Source organism: Syngnathus acus, chromosome 9 (assembly GCF_901709675.1).
Source record: "Syngnathus acus chromosome 9, fSynAcu1.2, whole genome shotgun sequence".
Taxonomy (NCBI): domain Eukaryota; kingdom Metazoa; phylum Chordata; class Actinopteri; order Syngnathiformes; family Syngnathidae; genus Syngnathus; species Syngnathus acus.
In genome coordinates this window covers 12529642-12552587 of record NC_051094.1, presented here as the reverse complement: position 1 = coordinate 12552587, position 22946 = coordinate 12529642, and the positions used below count along the sequence as shown (strand labels likewise).

The window sequence follows — 22946 nt, the reverse complement described above, 5'->3', positions numbered from 1 at the left end:
GCGAGCCGGGGCGGCGCCCCGGTTAGGACTCCCTGCGCCCCGGTTGAAAAAAATCGAGCTTTTTCGATTCTTCATTTTCATGCCGTTTTTTTCTTTCGGTCTTGCGCGAATGTGCTTGCGCTATTCTATGTGCGCAATGTTATCCATTCACCGTTTGCCTCTCGGACCCGGATGTTGTTTTAGCGATCAGCGAACGGCGTGGGTGATGTTCGATTTTTTTTCCTGTGGGCGTGCGCCCCTACTGGAAAAATTCATGGCTACGCCTCTGGTGGGTGATGTTCGATTTTTTTTCCTGTGGGCGTGCGCCCCTACTGGAAAAATTCATGGCTACGCCTCTGGTGGGTGATGTTCGATTTTTTTTCCTGTGGGCGTGCGCCCCTACTGGAAAAATTCCTGGCTACGCCTCTGCATCGGGACATGTACGAATCATACCCTATTTCTGACATACATCACGTAACGTTAAATGTACTGTACTGTCAGTCTGCCACTATTACTATTTTCATTATTACTTTCATTGATATAATTACACACTACAAAATATCATTCAAACTGCAGTAATACCTGTATTACACAACGCAGCACGATTTTGTCCCTCACAACTTGCCATACTTTCACATGACTCTTTTCGCGTGTGACTGGTTTGCATTCCTGTAGTTATGTTCCTCGGGTCAAACCGTTTTTTCCTCACCGGTGGACTGACCACAACAAACCTGAAAATACTCGACGTGGCTGTTATAAAACTTGTCTTTTCTCGCATTCCGAGTTCATCCTTGGATTTCCAGGGCAGCGTTTTGATGATCTGACGCGAGCTGGGACAACTTCGCTGTTTTGTGTTTTGGTGGTGGAGACGAGACCTGAGATTACTGATGGCAGCATAATACATCAGTTTGGACCATGGCAGAATTTATTCCGCCAGACTCCAGAGGGTGAGGCGGTCTGTTCTACCTTTCACTTTTTTGTCTCCACCTCGTGGTTACCCACGTTGCCATAGATTTGGAATACTGTACATTGCTTTAATCTTCTGTAAATTAACCAATTCAATTTAACACTGCAGATTTTGTTATTTGTTATAACATTATCAGAAATTCTTGTTAGAAAAAAATAAAACTTTCCTGTTTTTCATTTCACATTTTTACCCTTGACTTTTGCAGGTGTCATTTTTTTTTACTATATGATGGCTCCAAGGTGAAGGGAGAGGGAGATCCGACCAGCAAGGGGATCTGTTACTTCTATCCGGAAGAGGTTTGACTCCTGGAAAAGTCTTGCCTAATGTGGTTGAATTTGATAATATTAAGGATAATGATAATAACACCTGTACAATTCTTTGCTGCAGACCCCCATCGATAAGCAAGAGCTACTTTGTGGTCAACTTGCCGGGGTGGGCCGTTGCATTTCGGAGCTTTCTTCCTCCCGTGTGCGCCTTCTGAAGCTGCGTCGCCACAAATTTGCAATCCATATGAAAGAGGACTTCTTTTGGGTGAGTGTGTGTGTGATAGTTCTTAGTCTGATCGATGACCTTCTTCTTATTTTTCCACCTTCAGGCGCTGGGCTGCTCCATGGAAACTCCCACTGTTAGTGTCTGTGAGCTACTGGATAAGATAATAAACCTCTTTTGTTTCTACAATGGCTCTGTTCGGCAGAGCTACCAGGTACTGTCTTCGAGTAGCCCTTTTTGTGAGCCTAACGCACACTAGAAACTGGGTAGATTAGATTAACATGGCAGCATATTGTTTGTCTGTTTGGACAAAAAAAAAAATCCAACATTCCACATGCTGGAAGCACTTTCGACTAGAGTAACCCGATGACATTAATAAACTGTTGCGAATATATGTAACCAATTTCATTTTCATACTATTTATGGTTACAAATGTCTGTTTGGGCTTCTAATAGTGTTTAGGCCAGATGAGGCCACACTAATAAGTAATCAATGTGTGTGTGTGTCTCCATAGTTTAATAGTCAGGAAAGCTTGGCTGCTCGGTGGTCACGATACCTGTCATACTTGCTCGCTGGACCTTCTGAGCTTCATCACGTCTTCAGTTCCATGACCACTATTGAGTCGACAAATGTAAGATTCATGCATCCATTCATTTTCGATTCCAATTGTCTTTACAGTTTATGGTGAACTGTAGACAAAAATGGACAAATAACTATTCACACTCACATTCAAAATTACAGTTTAGAGCAGGGATGGTCAAGTCCAGTTCTCGAGAGCCCCTCAAGCCTGTTTTAGACTCATCCTACTGTAGTATACCTGCAGTACACCTAAAACAGGCTGGTTAGGGAGCTCTTTAGTACCAAAGCTGGACATGCCTGAGTCTTCAATGAACCCAAAATGCAAAAGTTTTTGGAATGTGGGATGAGAAAGCTGGAGTGCCCCAAAACTATGAAAAAAAAGAACAAACGTGCAGTGAAAGTTGAATGTTGATGCATTCGAACTGTATTGCTGCTGCAGAAACAGGATATGACTGAATATCCTGTGTTATTGCGCAATACCAAGACACACTTCTGCATTTATCATGTCTGATACAGACTGAATTGTGCCATGCAAATTTTTGCTCATGGGTTACACATGGCCACGGCACAAGGTTTTGCAAAACTGGCTCTGAGAAGCCTCACATGATATGTGGTATGTGATGATGTAATCTAAAAACATGGCACACATCTTGTACTCAATGTTGACATTATTGCACTGCAAACTGCATGATTGTTTCACTTGAGTTTCTTTTTGCTAGTATCTGGTGATGAACAGTATTTTTAATCCTCAGGTTGACCCGCTTCTGTTGCTCAAGGCTGCGCTCATTCTTCAGGCCTGCCAGCGCTGCTGCCCCCTAGTGTTAGCAGGCTGTATTCTTTTTAGAGGAAGGTAGGCTGACTGGTGTGGGGTTATTTGAGTAAAATCGTTTTTGCACTCCCTCACTTACAAGAAGCGGAACAGCAAAATTCACAAAAGATAATAGATCCGAATTCAGTTATCATATTCAAGTTATTATGCAATTGCGATTCATACTAAAATTTTACCTGAAAGCTGAGCATCCCTAATTTTACTGAGTGGGTGTCTCCTCTAGATATGCTGTCCATTTTGATTTTTTGTCATAAACCTATTCTGCTATCTCTCCTCCATAGAGTGGTGAGCACACAGATGCCCCCAGATGTTACCATGAAGATTATGGTTCATGAGAGTGAAAACTTCAAGGTGAATGAATCACTATTTCATTAGTTGACATTGCAGTGGGAGGAGTGAAATAGTGGGTAACACACCCACGTTCATTGGCTGCTATTGTTAGGATTAGGGATATATTTTTTTTATTAATCCCCCTTTAAAATGTATTGAAAAATAGTTGCGCAAGGAATTATTTACCGCTGTCTAATTACAAAACTCAATTTGTTGCATGTGTGCCATAATATAAGGTGATCACACACAATGTTGCCTGCAACAAAAATGAGTTTGATACCCTTGGTTTATTGTTTCTCCCGCTTTCCCTCTTTATATGAAGATTGCAGAGCAGTACAGATTGTATTCCGTCTAGTCGAGTTTTCTAACAAAGAAGGGGGTAAACTTGTGTTTTCCATTTCTATATAGGCACAGTCGCCCAAAGGCCTGAGTCCCTCCAACTTCTTCGGTGATGCTGTCAGCTCTACTTCTGTGTTCCTCACCATGTTTGAACTTCAGTACCTGCAGTCTGCTCCTGTGGACAGAGATTCATGGTACTGTAACACAAAACACATTTTAGTTGTTTTCTTCAGTAGTTCTCAAGCCGTGAGCCGTGGCACATTGTGTGCAGTGAGAGCTCATCAGGTTTTCTGCAGAAAATTAGCCAACGTCAATCTAAGCTTGTAATTCGCGCTGACATCAGATCGAATCTATATACAGTCAAACCTCGGTTTTCGAACGTCTCGGTTCTCGAACAAATCGGAATTCGAGATTTTTTGCTTCGGTTGTCGAACAAAATTCGGAGGTCGAACCTCTCGAGATGAGCCGGGTAGTGATGTGCATTCCAGTTCTTTTAAGTGAACTGGATCTATAGAATCAGTTCACTGAAAAGCTTCGTTCAAATGAATCGTTCAACGAATTGCCCGCCCCCCCCACACACACTGATCCATTTTTTATTTTATTTTTTTTTTAACTTCAATAACACACACAACTAAGCAATACACCAGACAAAAAACAATCAAGTAAACACAAGGTAATGTCGACAATGTTTTTCTCTATATTACAACATCCCGTGGGAACATGTACATCAAACAATACAACTACACCCCCCCCACACACACAAAAAAATATATATAATAATAATAATAATTGGCTCGGGTAATTCACACATTTCTTTCTATAATACAACACCTACACACTGATCCGTTGGCAACAGTCTCTCACTCGGTCGTGAACGGGAAGTTGCGTCACTGACTCGTTTCGTTCGTGAACAGGAAATTACGTCACTGACACGTAAAGTCCCTCCTCCATCTATCGCTCGCTGCTGATTCGTCGTTCGCGAAGATTCACGAGTGAGTGACAGACAGCATTGCTGCTATACCAGCCGACACACGTTATGCCGACATTGATGTTTTAATTTTGTATTTGTTGGGTTGTAGTTGATGGTGTTATTATACCGAATGTGTTTGAATAAAAGGTTGATAAATAACCCGTTATGCCGACATTTGTTATTTTGGGGGAAAACCAACGTAAAACACATATATATACATATTGTCATATAAAGCAGTTAACCAAATGTCAGATTTTTATGTTTTGATTGGCGAATATATACAAGGAATAAAACGCCAGACAAGTCTTAACATAAATGTTTATTAAAATAATTATAATTAAAAAAAATAATAATAATAATAATAGTAATAAAAGTAAATTTCAAACCAGCAATCTAATGTGAAATTGCAGTAGATATATTGGATAACAATATTTAGGCATTAATTGTTCGTGAACAGGAAGTTACGTCATTTTCTTCTTCGTTTTGTTTTACGGCGAGGTGGCACCAGCTTCAATGCGCGCTACTGACACCTACTGGTTGAAGTCATATGAACCGAAAAAAGAACGAATCACTTTAGGAAGTGTTTCGTTCACTCTTGTTCACTGAAAAGATTCGTTCTTTTGAACGAATTGTTCACTCACGAGCCAACACTCGTTCAATATGCCCAACCGCTCGGCCAGCGGTGCTTCGAAATAACTTCGTTTAATGGCTCCACATGTCCTCAGCACTGCAAACTTTTGTGCCAGTACACCATATGAAGTAAATGACGGGATTTTTTTTTTTTTTTTTTTACCTCATCTAATATGTATCAAGCATGCGAGCTGGTGTTTTAGAACAGCCTAAACTAGTAAAAAAACTTGCAAAAATATTAATGCCTTATTTTCTTCCCTGTTGAGAGAAGTGCGTAATGCAATGCGGATAGTGCTGCGGGGAGAAGTTTGACAAGCGTTGGTACATTCATTTGAAGCATAAGCTTAGTACATTTCGCAGGGGTGGGGAATCGAACCCAGACGGAGCCAGTTGCCAAACGTGGTGAGCTCGGCGGTCACCCTCTTTCACTTCGAGTCATTCTTATCCGTTCAGTATTTCGTTCCGCGCGCGTTGGGTAAGTACAAAATAGTGTTGGCTCGTGAGTGAACGATTCGTACAAAAGAACGATTTCTTTTCAGTGAACGAGAGTGAACGAATCACTTCCTAAAGTGATTCGTTCTTTTTTCAGTTCATATGACTTCAACCAGTAGGTGTCGGTAATGCGCATTGAAGCTGGTGCCACCTCGCCGTAAATCAAAACGAAGAAGAAAACAAGGTAACTTCCCGTTCACGAACGAGTCGTGAACGAGACCTAATAGAGTGTCCGAATGACGTCACAGATCAAACAGCCAATCAGAAAGTGGGGGTGAGGGCGGGTGTGGCACTTTTCACTTTCATTTAAGCTTTGACCATGATTTTTCCCTAATGAATTGGCCTGTTATTAAGAACACCTGAAAATGGCGGTGTACCTAATGGAGTGTCCGAGTGACGTCACAGATCAAACAGCCAATCAGAAAGTGGGGGTGAGGGCGGGTGTGGCACTTTTCACTTAAACCAGGGGTGTCGACCTCAGTCCTCGAGGGGCCGCGTTCCAATATGTTTTCCAAGTTACCCTCGTTAAACGCACCTGCGTGAAAAGTTTTAGCTCCTTTCACGTTCTGCAGGAGCTAAAACTTTTCACGCAGGTGCACTTAACGAGGGAATCTTGGAAAACATGTTGGAATGCAGCCCCGAGGACTAGAGCTTGACACCTGTGACCTTTGACCATGATATTTCCCTAATAAAGTGGCCTGTTATTAGGTACACTTGAAAATGGCGGTGTACCTAATGGAGTGTCCAAGTGACGTCACAGATCAAACAGCCAATCAGAAAGTGGGGGTGAGGGCGGGTGTGGCACTTTTCACTTAAGCTTTTTCCCTATTGAAGTGGCCTGTGATTAGGTACACCTCATGGACACTACAATAGGTACACTACACGAGGTTAAAAAAAAAAAAAGAATAAATAAATCAGAAACTGTAGCGAACGATTCGGTGAACGATTCTTTTGAACAAATATTTTGAGTGAACCGATTCTAAAGATTCAGTTCACTTAACTGGAATGCACATCACTAGTACAAAGCAGTGCAGATGACCAAACGCTGCCACGCCGAAATAGCCGACTGGTTAGGGACGCGGGCTCTTGCTCGGTAAGAGGGTGGTTCGATCCCAGGTGTGAGAATGTACGTGAACGTGCTTTTATTGTGCAATTAACCCTTAATTTATTTATTCTTTTTTTTTTTTTTTACCTTGTGTATTGAAGTGTCCATGAGGTGTACCTACACATATTGTCATAGAAAGCAGTTAACCAAATGTCTGATTTTTATGTTTTAATTGGCGAACATAAAAACAAGGAATAAAACACCAGACAAGTTTTAACATAAATGTTTATTAATAATAATAATATTAAAAGTAAATTTCAAACCAGCAATCCAATGTGAAATTGCAGTAGATATATTGGATAACAATATTTAGGCGTATATACTCTGCATACACGTTATTGAAAAACTACTATAAGTGTTATAAAGTCAAGATTACCCAAAAAGAAGCATAATCTCCCCGTTGTTGCATAACGGCGCATCCCTTCATGCAATAAAGTTAGCCGTTAGCTTGGAGAAAACGCGCATAAAAGAAGTGGTGTTTCTTTCTTTCCTTGGCAAATCGTAAATCGACATTCTGGCTTACATAGGTCACGCCAGGAGACGCAACACGTTCACTGACTGATCCATGATGCACGGGAAGGCAGTTCACCCATTAACTCGTTCGCGAACGGGAAAGTCAGGATTCGTTCTCTCACTGATCCGTTTTCGCGATGAACTGGAAATGCAAATCACTCACTCACTGACTCGTTCACTCACATATCCGTTCAGTTGGTGAACGGGAATTGCAAGTCACGACTCGTTCGTGGACGGGAAGTTACGTCATTTTCTTCTTCGTTTTGATTTACAGCGAGGTGGCAGCAGCTTCAATCCGCATTACCGACACCTACTGGTATGAACTGAAAAAAGAACGAATCACTTTAGGAAGTCATTTGTTCACTCTCGTTCACTGAAGAAATTCGTTCTTTTGAACGAATCGTTCAATCACGAGCCAACACTAGAGCCGGGAGGAACCCGTACAAACCCGACCGCGCGGCCCGGATGCCGACTGACTCCGTTGTTATTGTATTTTCGTGACTTTGATGATTGTATTAACCCTTAATCATGCCTCCAAAGAAAGCAAGTGGGAGCAGTAAAGTGATGGTAAAACACAAAGACGCTCTTAAAGCAATGCGACAGTGAACCCCCGGCGCGCTGCGGTTGCGCGATCGGACAAAATTAAGCTCCCTGCGCACTTAGGTCCACCTAAATTTTGGAAAATACATCAGGACTTTAAAAATATTTTCTAAATTTCAGCGACGGCTCTGTCACAATAATGCGACCAGCGCGGTGCAGTTGCGCGGTCGGCGACGCGCTACGGTTGCGCGTTCGGCGGTGCGCTGCAGTTGTGCGATCGAACAAAAATGCGCAAATGAAAAAATGCTTTAAAAAGGCGTTGTTGTTTTTTTGTCTCGGAACGGATTCAATTTAAAATAGATTCGGAATTCGACCGATTCGCCTTCTGGAACGGATTGTGGTTGAAAACCGAGGTTTGACTGTATATTGTGGGTTATATATAATATTTTATAATTTTATTTATTTCACACTGAAGTGTGTCATGTGATTATTTTAAAGTCTACACAAATTACAAATGTCACAAAAGCTATGGCACCACTTAACATTACCAAACCTGACAGGTGTGAACTGCCTTAATGGTTGACAGTCCAGAAAAAAACTCATCATTCTTTCCAGGTCCCAGTTTACACCGATGAAATACACTTCGCTACGTCAGACCCTGTCAAGGACCCCATCGGATACGGCCTCTTCTGAGTCTGTCCCTTCAGATCCAACTTCCACCCAAAAAGGAAACGTGAGTCCTCGTCTGTCTGCATCGGACAACTCTGATTTGGACACGGTTCCAACGCAGCGTGCCACTAATCCGGTCCGATCCAGACCAAATGAAGAGGCCTCCCATGAAACTGAGGAGGAAGTTCTACAAAGTTCCACCTATGATAGTTTTCACAGCAGCGGAGGGGAAGGAGAAGACTTGGAGCACAACGCAACCTTGCACCTCAGTGGAGAGGATGGAGGCGCGTGTTGTGAGACAGTATTTGACTCTGGAGAGACAGAGCACTGCAATCAGGACTCACGCAATTGCATATTAGAAGGGCCCAACAGAGGTGCGAGTGGAACCAAGACAATGCCTGTCACCCCCGATGAAACCCCCCTGGTTCCCATGACATTGTACCTGCACAGGGTCAAGGGTCTTGTGCTGGCCCTGCTGGTGGAGCCTCACTTCTTATGTGACCAAGGTGCCATGGAGGAAGTGGTAAGGAGCAACTAATTTCAGCTGTATGTCTGACACAGGGTCTTACATTAAGCCTTTTTGGCCGTGTCACAAACGATACTGGCGCATATATTCTTGATAAGACAAGTTTCTGTGATTATTTAATATTTAGAATCTTTAGACTGTTTTAGGGCGCACTAGTTAGCACATCCGCCACACAGTTCAGAGGTGCAAAGTTTGATTCTGGCTCTGGCCTTCCTGTGTGGAGTTTGCATGTTCTCTCCATGCCTGCATGCATTTGCTTCCACATTCCCACAAAAATACGCATGATATTGACCACTCCAAGTTTTACGTAGGTGTGAGTGTGAAAAAGTGATGGGCAAAAGAAGAAAAGGACTGCTCTTGAGGTATCATTCAAGCCAAAATTATTTGCATAAAAGTCACTGGTGTGCGTAAAATACTATATTGTTCCATAAAAAGATTATTTTCTGCCATTTCTTTTATAATTGGTGATTTGTCGAACCGACCCATCATATTCTATTGCTGTTCACTAAAAAAATGAAATCAAGTAGAAACACATTTTTGTGTGATAATATTTTCGAATAATAATATTTCATTTTAGTACTTTCTGTATTTACAAAAAAAACACTGACCTTTGAAGAATCAGTCGTAACATTCTGACACATTTTTGTGTGATAATATATCATAATAATAATAATATTCCATTTTGGTACTTTCTGTATTTACAAAAAAACACACTGAGCCTCGAAGAATCAGTTGTAACGCTCTGAATTGGCTGGCACTTAAAAGATATGTTGGCAGTGTTGTCAAGGTTTTTTGGCATATAAAAAAACAAGAATGTTCATTTCATTATCATATTTATGAAATCAGTAAGCCACCATTGTTGTCGGAACCTGTCACATTAAAAGTTGATGACCTCTCTGACAGAGCGAAAGATAAAGACTCTTTAATGATATGTCACATTGGAATATTTATAATCCTGGTATAATCCTTCAAATTTGAATTTCAAAATTGCCGCTGGCGCTTTTGAAAAGTACGTGAGTGCTCTAACCTGCCTTTGTGATGCTAATGTATGGGCTTTGTCAGCCAGTCAGCTTCGCATTTATGGTTTGTATCCAGTATCACAGCTGCTTGGCGTCGCTAAACGGACTGGAGGCCCATCTCAGAAGCATCTCTCCAGTGGCGCCGGGCACCACGGGACCCTACATCTTCGCCCACTTCGACTGCGCGGAGAGCACACTAACAAGTGAGGTGTCCTCATTTTCCCTTTGTAAATGTTGCTAAGAGAGCTTGTGCCCCTCAGGACTGTTATCAGCATTCTTTTGTGCGTCAGTCCAGGTGAATGTAGCACTGACACCATTATTGTGTGTCTCTGCAGCCAACCTGTCTGGGAGACCAGGGACAGCCCCCGAGCGTCCTTTTGTCAGAGCCACATCACTCCTTCACTCGCATTTCTGTAACACTGAAACTCTGCAGGAGGCTATTATCAGGTCAGTATGCCAGTGACTGTGATGGTGGTGCTTTAGAGCGGTGGGGGTGGGGGCCTCTCGTGGTTCCTTTCACAGAGGGTGGGGGGCAGGGTAAGGATCTGTCATCCGCTCTATCATCACAACACAAGTTTCCCAAAGTGATGCTCATCTCTTGTTTGTCCTTCATGCCACTGCAGGAACGCCTCTACCGCTGTGTACGGCGCCCGCAACGCTGCCCACGAGACCTTTTTCCTGCAGCACGGCGTTACGCCAAGGAATTCAGGCATCCCCAACCACCAGGACAGTGCATTCTCCTTGCCCAGCAAGGCTCGGCACAGACTGCTCAAACACGGCGTTAACCTACTCTGACAGTATTTTATTTTTATTTGAAGCCTTTTGTCTTTTAGTAAACCTGAATGTCACGTGTTTGCACAAGTGCCCACTGTATTTCTTACAACTCTCACTCATCTCATTAGACAATGCTTTGCACTGGAAATAATATTAAACATTTGTCGTCTGTGAGTCACAATTTCAATTATTGTAGTTGTACTTTACATTTATGATCATGAGTTTTGATTCATCAACACCGAGCGAATTTGACACATTTTCTTGCTTTTTTGATGAGAGATCATTTACACTTGTCTCATCAATTCATTGATGACATTAATTCCCAAAATGTAATTGTTTTTGTAGAGACATTATTGACATTAGCCACACAGCTTTTGATGGTGTTTGGTAAATTTATCACAACTGTTGCAAAGGTAATAGCACTTAAGTAGAGCTGGTTGTGTAAAAACACACTGGGAAGTTTTGATTCAACTTATATTCATGTAAACAGAAAAGAGAATGTTTCCATAGTACAACGAAAACCACCTCCGCACACTAAATAGGTTCTTTAATGAACTTACTGTGATGAAAGCAGTCACGTGACGTCTCATGTTTAAGAGCATCAATTCAGCTTTTATGCCATAAAAATCCATTTGCAAGACATAGTGTACATCCTGTACTGGTTGCTAATCATTCCGAGTTGCTACAAAGTGTTAAACTAATTAATTATAGCAATCTTAGTTTTTTAAATGTATATGGTTAATTTATGTAAAGCGCAAGATAGTTGTTTTTATACCGACACATGACACAATATACATCAATCAATTCATTTAAATGCCATGGCTGGAGAATATATTGCTTTTCCAAAATTAATTTCGGTTCATGGTCCTTCAGTGGAGGTTAAGAAAAGGAGCAAGCATGCTTTGACAAAGTGGAGAAGATATATTCTCTAAAAGTAGGAATTAAGTAAAAAAACAAAACTCAAATCCAGAAAACGTCACCGCTGACCAACAAATATGGAGTAATTGGAATCATTAGTTAAGTAGCTGAATATGAATGGGTGGGGTTGGCGCTCGTTGGGGCGCCATCATTATGCAAGCGCGTTAAAAGAAAGCAGCGGGAGTCAAGTGGGTACGAACAAAAAAGAGGGGCAGGGATCGGGACGATCGAGGCTCAGGATTCAAATTCTAAAGTGGAAAGTTGTTCCCATTGTGAGTAGGGACATAAAGCAGGCGCCCAAGCCAGCGGAGGAGAGAAGTTGCAGTTTGGATACAGAAACATCACCATGGCCTCGACACGCTCCTACCCTTGGATTGCTTTGGTTCTTATCGCGATGATTACCAACGATATCGGAGTACGGGGCCGCGCACTGGACGCGCATGGATTCGTGGAAGCGTCACTGGGGATGTCGACTCAGTCCCCAAGACCATCTTTACGCACGGACCTCCTGAGGCGCTGGAGGCGAGGCGCCGCGGAGGCTCACCGGGAGCGCTGCGCAGAGCTAACGGCAGCTTGGCAGGAAAGCCCGCATCGAAGTCCCCGGCCAAATTCGACCGTGGTGCGCCTCACTGTCAGGCCTCTGTCTTCTGGAGCTTCCTGGGGCTTGGTGTTTCCAGAGAAGCCCCTCTTCAGCTTCGTGCGGCGGGTCTACCGGTGCTGTCAGGACGGACTCGACTGCAGGAACGTCAAAGGGCTTCAGGGCCGTTTAAGACGAGGTGAGACGGGATAAAAGAAACTTTTTCTCCGCCTTTAGTAAAAATTTAATTCGAAATTTAAACGCACATGCATGCAAAATTATTTGACTGGGCTTCATGTTTCTTGTTCTTTGCATGTCATATTTCTTCACTTTTAACATATATTACAAGCATTTGTTTTTCACCAATTTTCAATGACTTATGTTCTCAAATTCAATTCATTATTAACACAATCAATTGCCTTATCAGTTATGTATATGAAATAATACGGTGAGGTGACGTTTGTATTGTCATGAGGACTCCCCTATGGAAAACATAATGATGTGGCCTGTGACAAAATGAGTTTGACACCCCATGCAATAAATCAAATACTGAATGAGTTAAACAAAGAAAAGGGCATTTATTTTGTCAATAGATATATATTTTTTCAAATTGTAGGGGAAATGGCTTGCTTAACGTAAAAAAAAATATTTTAGGACTGTTGCTAATATAAATGGTTTGTGGACCACATGTGGTCCCCGGGCCATACTTTTCTCACCCCTTATGTCAAAGTTTATTTACATTTTGTTGCAGAGCCAGGATTTATTTTCTCTGAATAATCCACTTTTGGATCTGCAGAAAGTATCGCCACCCCAACCAGTGGGCCACTTCTTTGAAACAACTGTGGGGCCAAATAAAACGAGCAAAATGAAAAATAAAAACACCGGAGCCCAAACAGCCATTTGAAAGAACGGCAAGTGACCTTGCAAGCTCTCATTTAGCATTTTGTCAAATTGCTGGAAAATCTGTCTTGCAAAGGCCCATTAATGGCTTGATTAATTCAGTTGTGCAGAAGAGACAATGATATCTGCATACAAATGGACACTCAGCAGGCTTAATGTTCTCTCCGAGAGTTGTTGAGCCATCCCGCTGGCAGATTAACAAAAGATTAGGAGTGAAAACATCACCTCCAGGATGCGATTCTCATCTACTGGGTTGAGAGTAATGCTGAAAAGATTTGACTGTTCCATAAAACAGTTGCGCATTTGCTCCTTGTCTTCAGGTTCGGATGTAGAGTTGCTCCTCACCAGGGAGGTCTTATCATTGAGCATAAGGAGAGCTGAGCTTCACCTACAGTTGACAAATCCGCAACAGGTGGACATCCATCCTGTGCTTTTGTCCATGGCAAAGAGCAACCTTCCAACAAGGTAACATCTCAACCCTTATTATAATCTCCCGTTCATTGCAATGTTTTCATGGGACTTGTAACAAATGTTTCTCCTCTTGTAGGTTTATTTCAAGATCCCACGGTACCACTGTGGACTTGCGAGTGGATCTGCTGTTCCTTTTCCAGAGTCTTCAAGAGGCAGCAGGCGGTCCCGGAGGAGCTCGCCGCTTGGTGAACATGCGGAAGGTCATGCTTTCCTCCTTGCATAAAAAGCTGGCTTCAGTGGATCTCCAGGACAATGGTGGAGCCGTGTGGGGGGAGCAGGGCTTGGCCTTAGGCTGCAGTCGGGCCGGAGTCGGTGTGCTCTGCGAAAGCAGCGGGGTTGGTCTCCTACACGCACCTTTTGTGACCCTCTACTACCTATGAGGCCAAACTGACACTGAACTCAAGTACACTTCCACCTTCAAGCTCGTCAAGTTAAGACTGATCTGAAATGATGCACTTCCTAAGCAAATTTATTAACTTATAAATGTTATGGTTTGTAGAAATTATATAAATATATATAAACATTTTCATGCAGTGCCTTCTTTTTTTTGGGGGTTGTTTAATTTTAATACACAGAACAGCTCAAGTCAGACGAAAAGTCACAAAACCACGGGTACACTGCAATGAGGATTCAGTTATCTTTGTGCAGCTGCTTGTTCAGTTTCTCATCACCTTTTCTAGCATATGTGGCATGAGAGACATTTTCACAGCTGTTGGGGCAGAATGAGACACCTGGACAAACAAAAGCATGCTGGATTTAGCAGTGACTGGCTCCTCCGGGACTTTTTAAAAATAAACTGGGGATTTTCAGAATTTAAAACAAGCGAGAATTATTTCCTTCTCTTTTAACTTGATGTCAAGGTGAAAAAACAGCAACGACAGTCTGATAAAATATTCGATTTATTAAAAAGAAACAGCATTGATCAGCATTTTGTCACTTTGCAGACGTAGGACGCAAGAGTAGACTTGAGCACATTTCTCAGTCCGCCTGCTGCTGCCCTTCAGGAGGCCCCCCACATGACAATTTGTAAATCCAAAACATGTTCATACATACAGTCGGATCATACACGGGCCATCTCACACGCTCACATTAAGGTTGGTGACAGACTTTTGTGCTGCCTGGACGGCGGTGGGGTTTTGCTGTGTAAATTTGTCTCTGTTTAAATTCACCTCACATTTACTGTACAGTTGATTGGAAAATAACAAAGGCGGAGCGGGGCACTGGGCAAATCGAGGTACAGTATATCACAAAAGAGACAAGGTCCACTTAATTACAGAGCAGTTTAAAATAATCTGATTTGAGAAGAGTGACTGAGGTTTAGTTCCCTGATTTATTGAACACTTAACTCATTCACTGCCACTGAGAGCAATGCAAGCCAAACATCCATTTGAACTGGACTGGCGGTGATTGAGTTAATAAGATAAGCAAAAAAGCAGAATGATAGGACGCCTTAATTAAGAAGAGATTGAGAGAAGAGATTGGATGGAGTGACGCAGTGAGTCTTTGGTTCTAATGTGAAAAGACACAGAGCAGATCTTCATTCCACTCCCGTGCTTTTATGAGTGCGATCAACAAACGATACCGGGACCAATGTGTAAAAATAAAAGTGGTGTTGGACGTACATTTCACAGAAGTCTCCCACTTTCCTCATATTTACTCATGGAACAAATTGACCGAGTATAAATTAAATTCCATTGACGGATGAAGCTTCCTTCACTCCAGTCAATTTGTGTGGAATGATAACACAGCACAAGAGGGAAAAGAAGGCTAATGATGGTAAAGCACAATGTATTCAAGAATTCAAGGCAACAACAATGACACACAAGGCAGTGCAAAATGTCACACTAATAAAACATGTTTAACTACTCCAATCAAAAGACATCCTGAGGCAACATTTCAAACACTAATTCCAAATCAGCTTCACTCGGATCTAAATTACACAAGCAAGTGGAAGAGCTCACATTTTCCTTACAAGTCAATTTATTAAATTTTGACAGCCATTTCATTTGCCTGTCTATTAATCTTTTGTTGTTGTTTCATACTGTCCCAACAGCCGTTCCCCTTTTAAAAAAAAGCCACAGGTTTCTTTAAAAGTGGAACAAATAATAAAGCCCCAACACATCAGTTTCAACAAAAAAAGTGAGAACCATTGAATGAAACTTTGTGATCCTGAACCATATATACACACGTGACCATAGAATGCAACATTTCCAGATGGCTAAAGATAATGTTCACATCTTTAAACAAAAAGTTTCAAAAAGCTAGGAAAGAAAATGGCAACACATGAACTTCTCCATATTCAGGAAAAAAAAAAAAAAAAGAGAAGCAAGGGAGGACCCGCAGCATATGAATTTGTAACTGGGTTGGATGCAAGAGAAACTGACAGGTTAAGACTCATTTTGGTTGAAAAGAAAAAAAAAGAAAAAAAAATGTAGAAAAATTTTAGCTAAACGTTTTCAAACACAACTAAGACTTTAGTCATGTCTGAGGGTTGAAACTAAAACAAAAATTACTCTGGTAATGAGGCCATGGGTATTAAATATTTTTCACAGATAAAAATGTTTGCTCAACAACCACAAACTGCAGCTGAACTAAGCATCAAAGTTCTCATTGGTATGAGGGGTAAAAAAAACTGAGCAGGCCAGACATTTAAGAAAGATTTAAGACAAGAGGTTTTTAAAAGGCTGCTGGGACTTGGAGTAAACATTTGCATGGAACCAACAGTGATGTTGTGCTTTCTTCTTGTCAATGTAAGACACACTCGAGCCACTTGAGGGATGGAAGACAAGCACAATGACGACGGCCACAGGCTCCTTCTGGGAACTAAACACCGCCACTTCATGTTCAACAAAGAAGTCATGACAGCAAACAACTAAATATGCAAGGGAATACAGACTCCCCTCTTGTTTTGCTACCAACTTAAGGGTGAGCTTTGACTTTGGAAGCTAGTTCAAAACAGACAAGGACAATAACAGTGAAATACAAAGATGACGTCATCCTAATGTGTGGCTTTGGATCTGGTAAGATTTGGACTCTTTGACACAATAAGATGGGGGGGACGTGAGCTATGCCCGTTGGGTCGCTGTGACCTTATTTCTTCTGGCTCTGCAATTTATTTATGGCACCCTTAGCGCCACACATTTACTTGGAACCAGTTAAGACAGTGGAGTCACACATCATCACACACAGGCTAAAAGATCTGCCCTCCTGTGTGGCGGTGCCTCCGGGAACCATTTTGAACAGATTAAACCTTGCAAATTTGCAGAAAATGTCTCCATGTTCCTGTGCCCATCTTATTAAATAGCTCAACTTAGAATATGCAGTCCACTGGTAGTTACAGTTAGTATGTTATTCCGAGCTTTAAAGATTAAAGGACCAGGTGACGGGTTCCCACAGACCTTTTCAAATCCATTCCAACTAGTGTGACTGGGACACTCCTGAGGTCTCCATCTTATAGAAAGTTGTTTGAACATTTACACGTAGTCCATATCCTTGACAGTTATCATAATATCCAAGTAGACGAAATATGCAGCCTTACTAGCACTTTTTATTCCCCCACTCACCGGCATCTGTCACTTTTGGCCTATTTGTATACAGTTAAACCTTTCTAGTCAATTCGTGGTTTACTAGTAACACCCCTCCGTCCAATGAGTAGGCATATGTCACATACTAGAAGTAGTCCTACTAGTTGTAGTCAAAGGCAGTAGTGGGAAAATGGTTAATTAGACTGGATTGTCTTATTAGTGAGAACAAAGAGCGTAACAGTGTATGGATAATAAGACTATTGAATAAATGCTCATCTCCGTAGCATGTTAAGATGACGCCACGTGTACAATGAACTAAGTTGACAGAAAGGCAAGTAGCAAAAAAGATGGTGGCTGTATTCCCATAGTTCATTTTGTGGTTTATTCCATATGGAGCCTGTTCCTAATCTCATGTGTGGCCAGATGATGTGTGTCTGACGAAAGTGTTTCTTTCCCCACGCTGCGTGCAAAATTCTAAAAAGTTGGTACAGCGGCCAAAGACTTCATCCAGGAATTGAAATGGATGAAGCATGTCGTTCAAAGCAGAGAGAAGGTGGAAGGCAAACATTCACTCTGCTCGCCATCCTCCTGCACTTGCTGTTTTAATGTCCTCCGTGGTCCGTATTTCCTCCGAGTCGTGTGTAAGTTTGACCTCCTCGAAACCCCCGCCCTCCCCTCCCTTATCATAGTCTCGTGTCCGTTCAGTCGTCTCACAGCCGACAAAGGCAGAACAAAGTGGGGATGAAGACGCCGAATGCCACCAGGATGGGGAACATGAGGCTGCTGTTGTCGGCAGCGTAAGGGTTCGGCGTTCGGGGTCCCGATTGGACCCGGGGCTTGGAATCTGGTGGGAGCTTCTTCTTGCCCACGTCGTCTCCTTCATCACCGTCTTCCTCTTCTTCCTCCTCTTTGTCGGGCTTTTCCAAGCCAGGGTGAGGCTGGAGTTTCGGTACATCTTTTCGCAAGAAAAGGAGCGCCACAGAAAAGTGAGGTTCATTCTGTGGCAGTTTCGGTATCAGTAAAATTTCACTTTGAGGGACCGGACGAAGTACACACATGGACAAAATTTTTGGTACCCCTCCAATGAAATAAATTGAGAAAAATAAGTTTTCACACTAAGAACCCTCCCACCCCAAAAAAAAATTTTTTGAAAATTAATCAACAAAACTCAGTTTGCTTTTGTTTTTTCAATTATGAGACAAGTGAGAAGTTTGCTCATGACAAACGTCTGAGAGGTGCAGGTTACATTAAAAGTTACAAAAAAACAGTACTGCCTCAAAAGGTTGGACAACCAAATGTTAATCTAACAGTATGACCATTTTTACATTTTCATTACAGTTGTACTGATTATTACTTCTGCCAGATTCAAGTTACCTCTGAAACCAGTGTTGGTTTTCCTCTAGAAGGGTGCCAACAATTGTCTCCGTGTGTACAATCAACAGAAAAAAAAAAGCAATTAGATATGAATCCCAAGAAAACTACCTTCTGGTGTCCCCTTCATTACATAGAGCGCGCAGACCTTGGGGTTATCATAGTAGCCCTGGAATACAGAAAAAGGTCCAACATGTTTGCTCAAGAGAAATCACTTGTCAAGTAGTTTCAAATGACAGACAGCTCCACAGAAAGATGACCTTTGTATGAATGAAAGATGAAACAATCAGGATTTGATAGCCTAACACCTTTAGCAATTTAATTGATGAACGGTTGACCCACACAGTGAGACTTAAGTCAATGAAGGTAATATTGGAATTTCAACAACTCCTGCAGTTATCGGCGCATAGCAAGAACAGAGGCTTTACTTTATGGTGCCGTCGTGCCATCGACCGAGCTAAAACTTCTGCATCCCGTTTTAAACATGAAGCCTCATGCAAGCTGGACACCATTTGTCACACAAACTTAAAGGCTCTCTCTCTTGAGTGCTAAGATTAGCCGCGTATGCGTATGGGCCACAAATAAAGACATGCTTACTCGAATTGCAAGTGCGACAGATAGCAACAGCGCACTCACTATTACAGTTCTGACAATGGATCCAATTCAATGTCATAAATTATATTTTTCAAAATACACAAAGGATTAAGAACTACAGCACACTTTTTAGAAATCTCTGACATTAACACGTTTTGAGGTCATGTCTCATGGAAATGAGCCTCTGGCCACAAGCGGGCCATGAAGGTAATGTCTGAGCATGTGCGCAAGGAGAGTTAGTTACTTAAGGTATTTTAAGTCTTGTTTAATTTTTTTTTTTTTAGGTGGCTGGAAATGAATAATGGCGTTTCAAGTTATTTCAAAGGGGAAAATGAAACACTACCACCGCACAAACATAATTTTCCAAGAGTGGCAGGTCACGTTGAACTTACCTTTACAAACTCCACCGTGAGCTTGCCGTTAAATGTCGACACCTCTCCTTGAACACTCAGCTTGCCGCGTCGAATGGAGAACGCTACAATTTCATCGTGTGCGGTACTGTGACCCACTCGATCAAAGATGTCCAGGTCCTTCACCACCACGTGGCCGTTTAGTCGAACGTCAAATACCTGTTAAACCACAATGTGCATTTGGGTACATATTGTTAATAACAACGGTCAGCAGCAAATTTTAATCAGAGACAGTCTGTGTGTGCCTTGAACGTATTTAACATTTTCTATTTCTTTTTCCTAGCACATCAGGATTTTTTTATATTTTCATTTTAAAGTTTGATCAATAAAAGCCTGCGCAATACAAATTTTACAATGCGTTGTAATTCACAGCAATGAATATAAAAATTACGACGATGAATTGAGCAGAAAAACACCAGTTGTGATTCATCGGTGTATTGCCACTTGCTGTCGAGTGAAAATGACATGACTTTGGCACAAAGGTCAGTCTTGACTGTCGTTACCTGAGCCTGTCGACATTGTGATGTCCCCCTTTTCAGTTGACAGCAAATGGCAATGCAAAACAAAATGGCCACCTCTGACATGGATGTATTTATAAAAATAATAATAATAAAAATAAAAGGTGGCTTAATCTATATTAAAAAAGCAATATTTAATAGAATTCTGTGTTTAGATTATTGAGGGGTTCAGGGAATATATTGGAAAGACCATGTCTGATGTTCCTTTAATTTAGAAATATCATTAAATAGATAATTCCATCTTATGATCATCATTATGAAAACCTGATGCGCTAGACAAAAAAATGAGGGCAGATTTGGAATCAGCGCAAAAATGTCTTTGATTTAAAGAAATAGTAATTTGTTGACCAGTGTAATGGCTTCATGGTTACCTTTTGCTGAGACTGAGCAAAGTAAACCTCTGCATACTTCATTACGAGTATATAGTCGCCTTCCTCACGTATTGGGATGTCATATCCAAAAGTGTCTTCATTGTAGCGCTCGGTCTGGTAGAGAACTTGATCCTCAGGACTGGAGCGAAGGATTGGCAGACGCATCCCATAATCAGACGCTACAAAGACAAATGAGAGCGCATTTGCACGAAGAAACAATCACTCAGGGCTGCAATTCATGGAACAAGCGGACAGTTTGAATCGATAGAAATGCCACTTTGCTAGTATGCTAGCCCTGACTTGACTGTAACCGTTCTGCCTCAAATGGTGAGCTAACACATAGTTTGCGCCACATTCTGTTGCATATTTTAGGGACCATGTTGGTGGAGGATTTATGGTATGAAGTTGATAACCGCCAAGGCTTGACTGCAAACAGCAGTGTAATGAAGGATTGGCAGGCTGCCAAGGCTGCTTGTGGGGTTGGTGCGGGAGATAGCAGTAGTAGTAAACTTCTGAAGGTGATGCAGAGAAAGGTCAAGATTGCTGTCAGGCGGATTCATTCATTCTCTGTCCCCACTTCCTTATTTTTACGCAGATTTAAAAGATGTCAAGTGCACAAATCTACTATGCTCTTGAATGCACAAAATCTACCAAGAGTTGGGAAAACCAGTATCTTCTTTTGGTCTGCAAAATACCAGGGAACCAGTTCCATTGGATGTCTATGATGTTTTTACCAATATTTAACTTTGACTTCATTGCTTTATTTGCACTGGTGTCAATCTTGAGCATGTGGGATCATCATAAATCATTTACTCACCTTTACCAAGTTTGCCTTCTAAAGGGTCCTTTTTGAAGTGAATACCGTGCACGTCGACGTGCGACTCCCCTCCGGCATTGACAGCCCAGATCACCCTTTCGGAGAGGCTGGGGCCGCCGCCGTCCGCCCAACACTGCACAAACAGCACGGACAGCACCGCGGCAACCAGCCCGGCGAAGAGCTGCGCCGTGAGCCGCTGCATCGCCACACACACTCTTCGACACAGAGACGGGCACTGTCAAGGGGCACAGTTTCATTCAATAACGTGCGAGATTAGCAAGTTATGCAAAGTGAGCTAGCAAGCCTGACGTGATGACATGCAATACGATAGGAGTGGGCTAGCCAGCATGCTAGCGGTAGCAACAAAGAACTCACGACTTCAAAGAGCGTCACTAAAGGCAAAGATGCATACGTTCATACCATAACACGCACTTTATATGCAGGCCGGTATTGGGATTGCTATAGTAATAAATATAGAGTAACAGTCGCCGGTTACGCCAGCTAGCAAACGTACCTGCCTAACCAGAAATACGTGGTCTACTGGAGTCCGGCTAACATGTGTCTTACCTTCTCCTTGGAAACGTTGTCAAAGTGAATGCCTAGAACAAGTTTTGCAGTCAGACTGAATACATAGACTGACAAAAAATTTCAATGATGGCAGTGTTTGTGTATTGTCAGATGGTGGAGGTCTCAGTCTGGAACCCTTGACGACTTTCATTCAAAGCGTGTACTGTGGATCTCTACACTGGCTTCTAGCTGCAGTGCAACGTAACACAGGGGATGAGTGACGTATATTTTGACCAATCGCATCCTCCTGCATTTCATCGGCTGGCAGGCTCATCGACGTCCTTCATGGCTACGATCGAACATGAAACGCGAGGCATCTTTTCTAAATGTATACATCCTTATGCGTACTCATATGGTAAAAAAATGTGTTTCCCGAATGACTTCTTAAGTGGCAAAAGAGTGAAATCATCCAGAAATATACGCGTGGCCTTGACGTATTCACCACGCCCCCTTTTCCGATTTGGTACCTTCGTGCCGGTCGAGCTCTTGTCCAATCATGTGAGTCCAACGCAGCTCGCTACACAAGAGGGTCGGGCAAATTGGAGCGAGCAAAAGGGTAACTATGGTAACATTTGAATCAGCTCCATAGATGACAGGTCCTTCACCGGCTTTGAGTTTTATTAAACAGATCGTTGGCCGTCAACCTTATAATGAAGCAAACACAGGGCAACGTGATGAAAGATGACTAGCTCACATCAGTGACACTGTTTTAACAGAGTTAATACTTTGTGGAAACATTTGGTACTTTCCCGGATACACCTTTCTCCAAAATGGCATCTGACCTCAAAGCCAATGTATTTAGTCTATGGAAGGCATTTGAGTGAGCTTATCCTGTGACAAGACAGAAAATGTACTACATATAACTAAACAGGCAACATTTCACATTTGGGACATTTATGATGTTTATGATGAAAGAAATGTACGTATATCAAATCTTGTGGCACCTCAGGCTCAGTAATTAACCAGATTTAACCTTTGGCTGCACTTGGAAATTTAAGAGGAGTATAATTTGTTTTAAAATTGATGTTTAAATCAAAATTTTGATTGGTAAACTTCATTCACGACTTCTCATGGGACCAAGGAAAAAGATGTAGGATTCAGATGTTGGTATGACTTCAGACGAAATTTGTTGGTGGAGGTCTGCACTGTTCTTGCTGA

The 22946-nt window shown here is 42.1% G+C and overlaps 3 protein-coding genes across 5 annotated transcripts; 2 read left to right on the top strand and 1 right to left on the bottom strand.

Moving 5' to 3' along the window:
• Positions 1–612: 612 nt before the first annotated feature.
• On the top strand, positions 613–10924 carry hps4 (HPS4 biogenesis of lysosomal organelles complex 3 subunit 2). The gene is made up of 12 exons (XM_037257842.1): positions 613–926; positions 1152–1242; positions 1334–1477; positions 1542–1649; positions 1950–2066; positions 2767–2864; positions 3125–3194; positions 3582–3706; positions 8378–8954; positions 10053–10179; positions 10312–10423; positions 10600–10924. Exons 1-12 carry the CDS (start codon positions 895–897, stop codon positions 10769–10771), a joined length of 1773 nt encoding a protein of 590 aa, XP_037113737.1. The 5' UTR covers positions 613–894; the 3' UTR covers positions 10772–10924.
• An 894-nt stretch (positions 10925–11818) lies between these two features.
• si:ch211-170d8.2 (uncharacterized protein LOC571755 homolog) lies at positions 11819–14157 on the top strand. The gene is made up of 3 exons (XM_037257881.1): positions 11819–12444; positions 13466–13610; positions 13693–14157. The coding sequence occupies exons 1-3, from the start codon at positions 12015–12017 to the stop codon at positions 13994–13996; spliced, it is 879 nt and encodes a 292-aa protein (XP_037113776.1). The 5' UTR covers positions 11819–12014; the 3' UTR covers positions 13997–14157.
• A 340-nt stretch (positions 14158–14497) lies between these two features.
• On the bottom strand, positions 14498–22177 carry mlec (malectin). Of its 3 annotated transcripts, none has more exons than XM_037257877.1 (6): positions 21789–22177; positions 21222–21436; positions 20405–20583; positions 19498–19674; positions 18623–18680; positions 14498–18095 (listed from the first exon to the last, which is right to left on the bottom strand). In XM_037257877.1, exons 2-6 carry the CDS (start codon positions 21421–21423, stop codon positions 17851–17853), a joined length of 861 nt encoding a protein of 286 aa, XP_037113772.1. In that variant the 5' UTR covers positions 21424–21436; positions 21789–22177; the 3' UTR covers positions 14498–17850. The 3 variants fall into 3 exon arrangements, with proteins under 3 accessions (XP_037113772.1, XP_037113771.1, XP_037113770.1); XM_037257876.1 differs by having other exon boundaries at positions 21222–21456; positions 21789–22175; XM_037257875.1 differs by lacking the exon at positions 21789–22177 and adding an exon at positions 21642–21752 and having other exon boundaries at positions 21222–21456.
• Between the last annotated feature and the right edge of the window lie 769 nt (positions 22178–22946).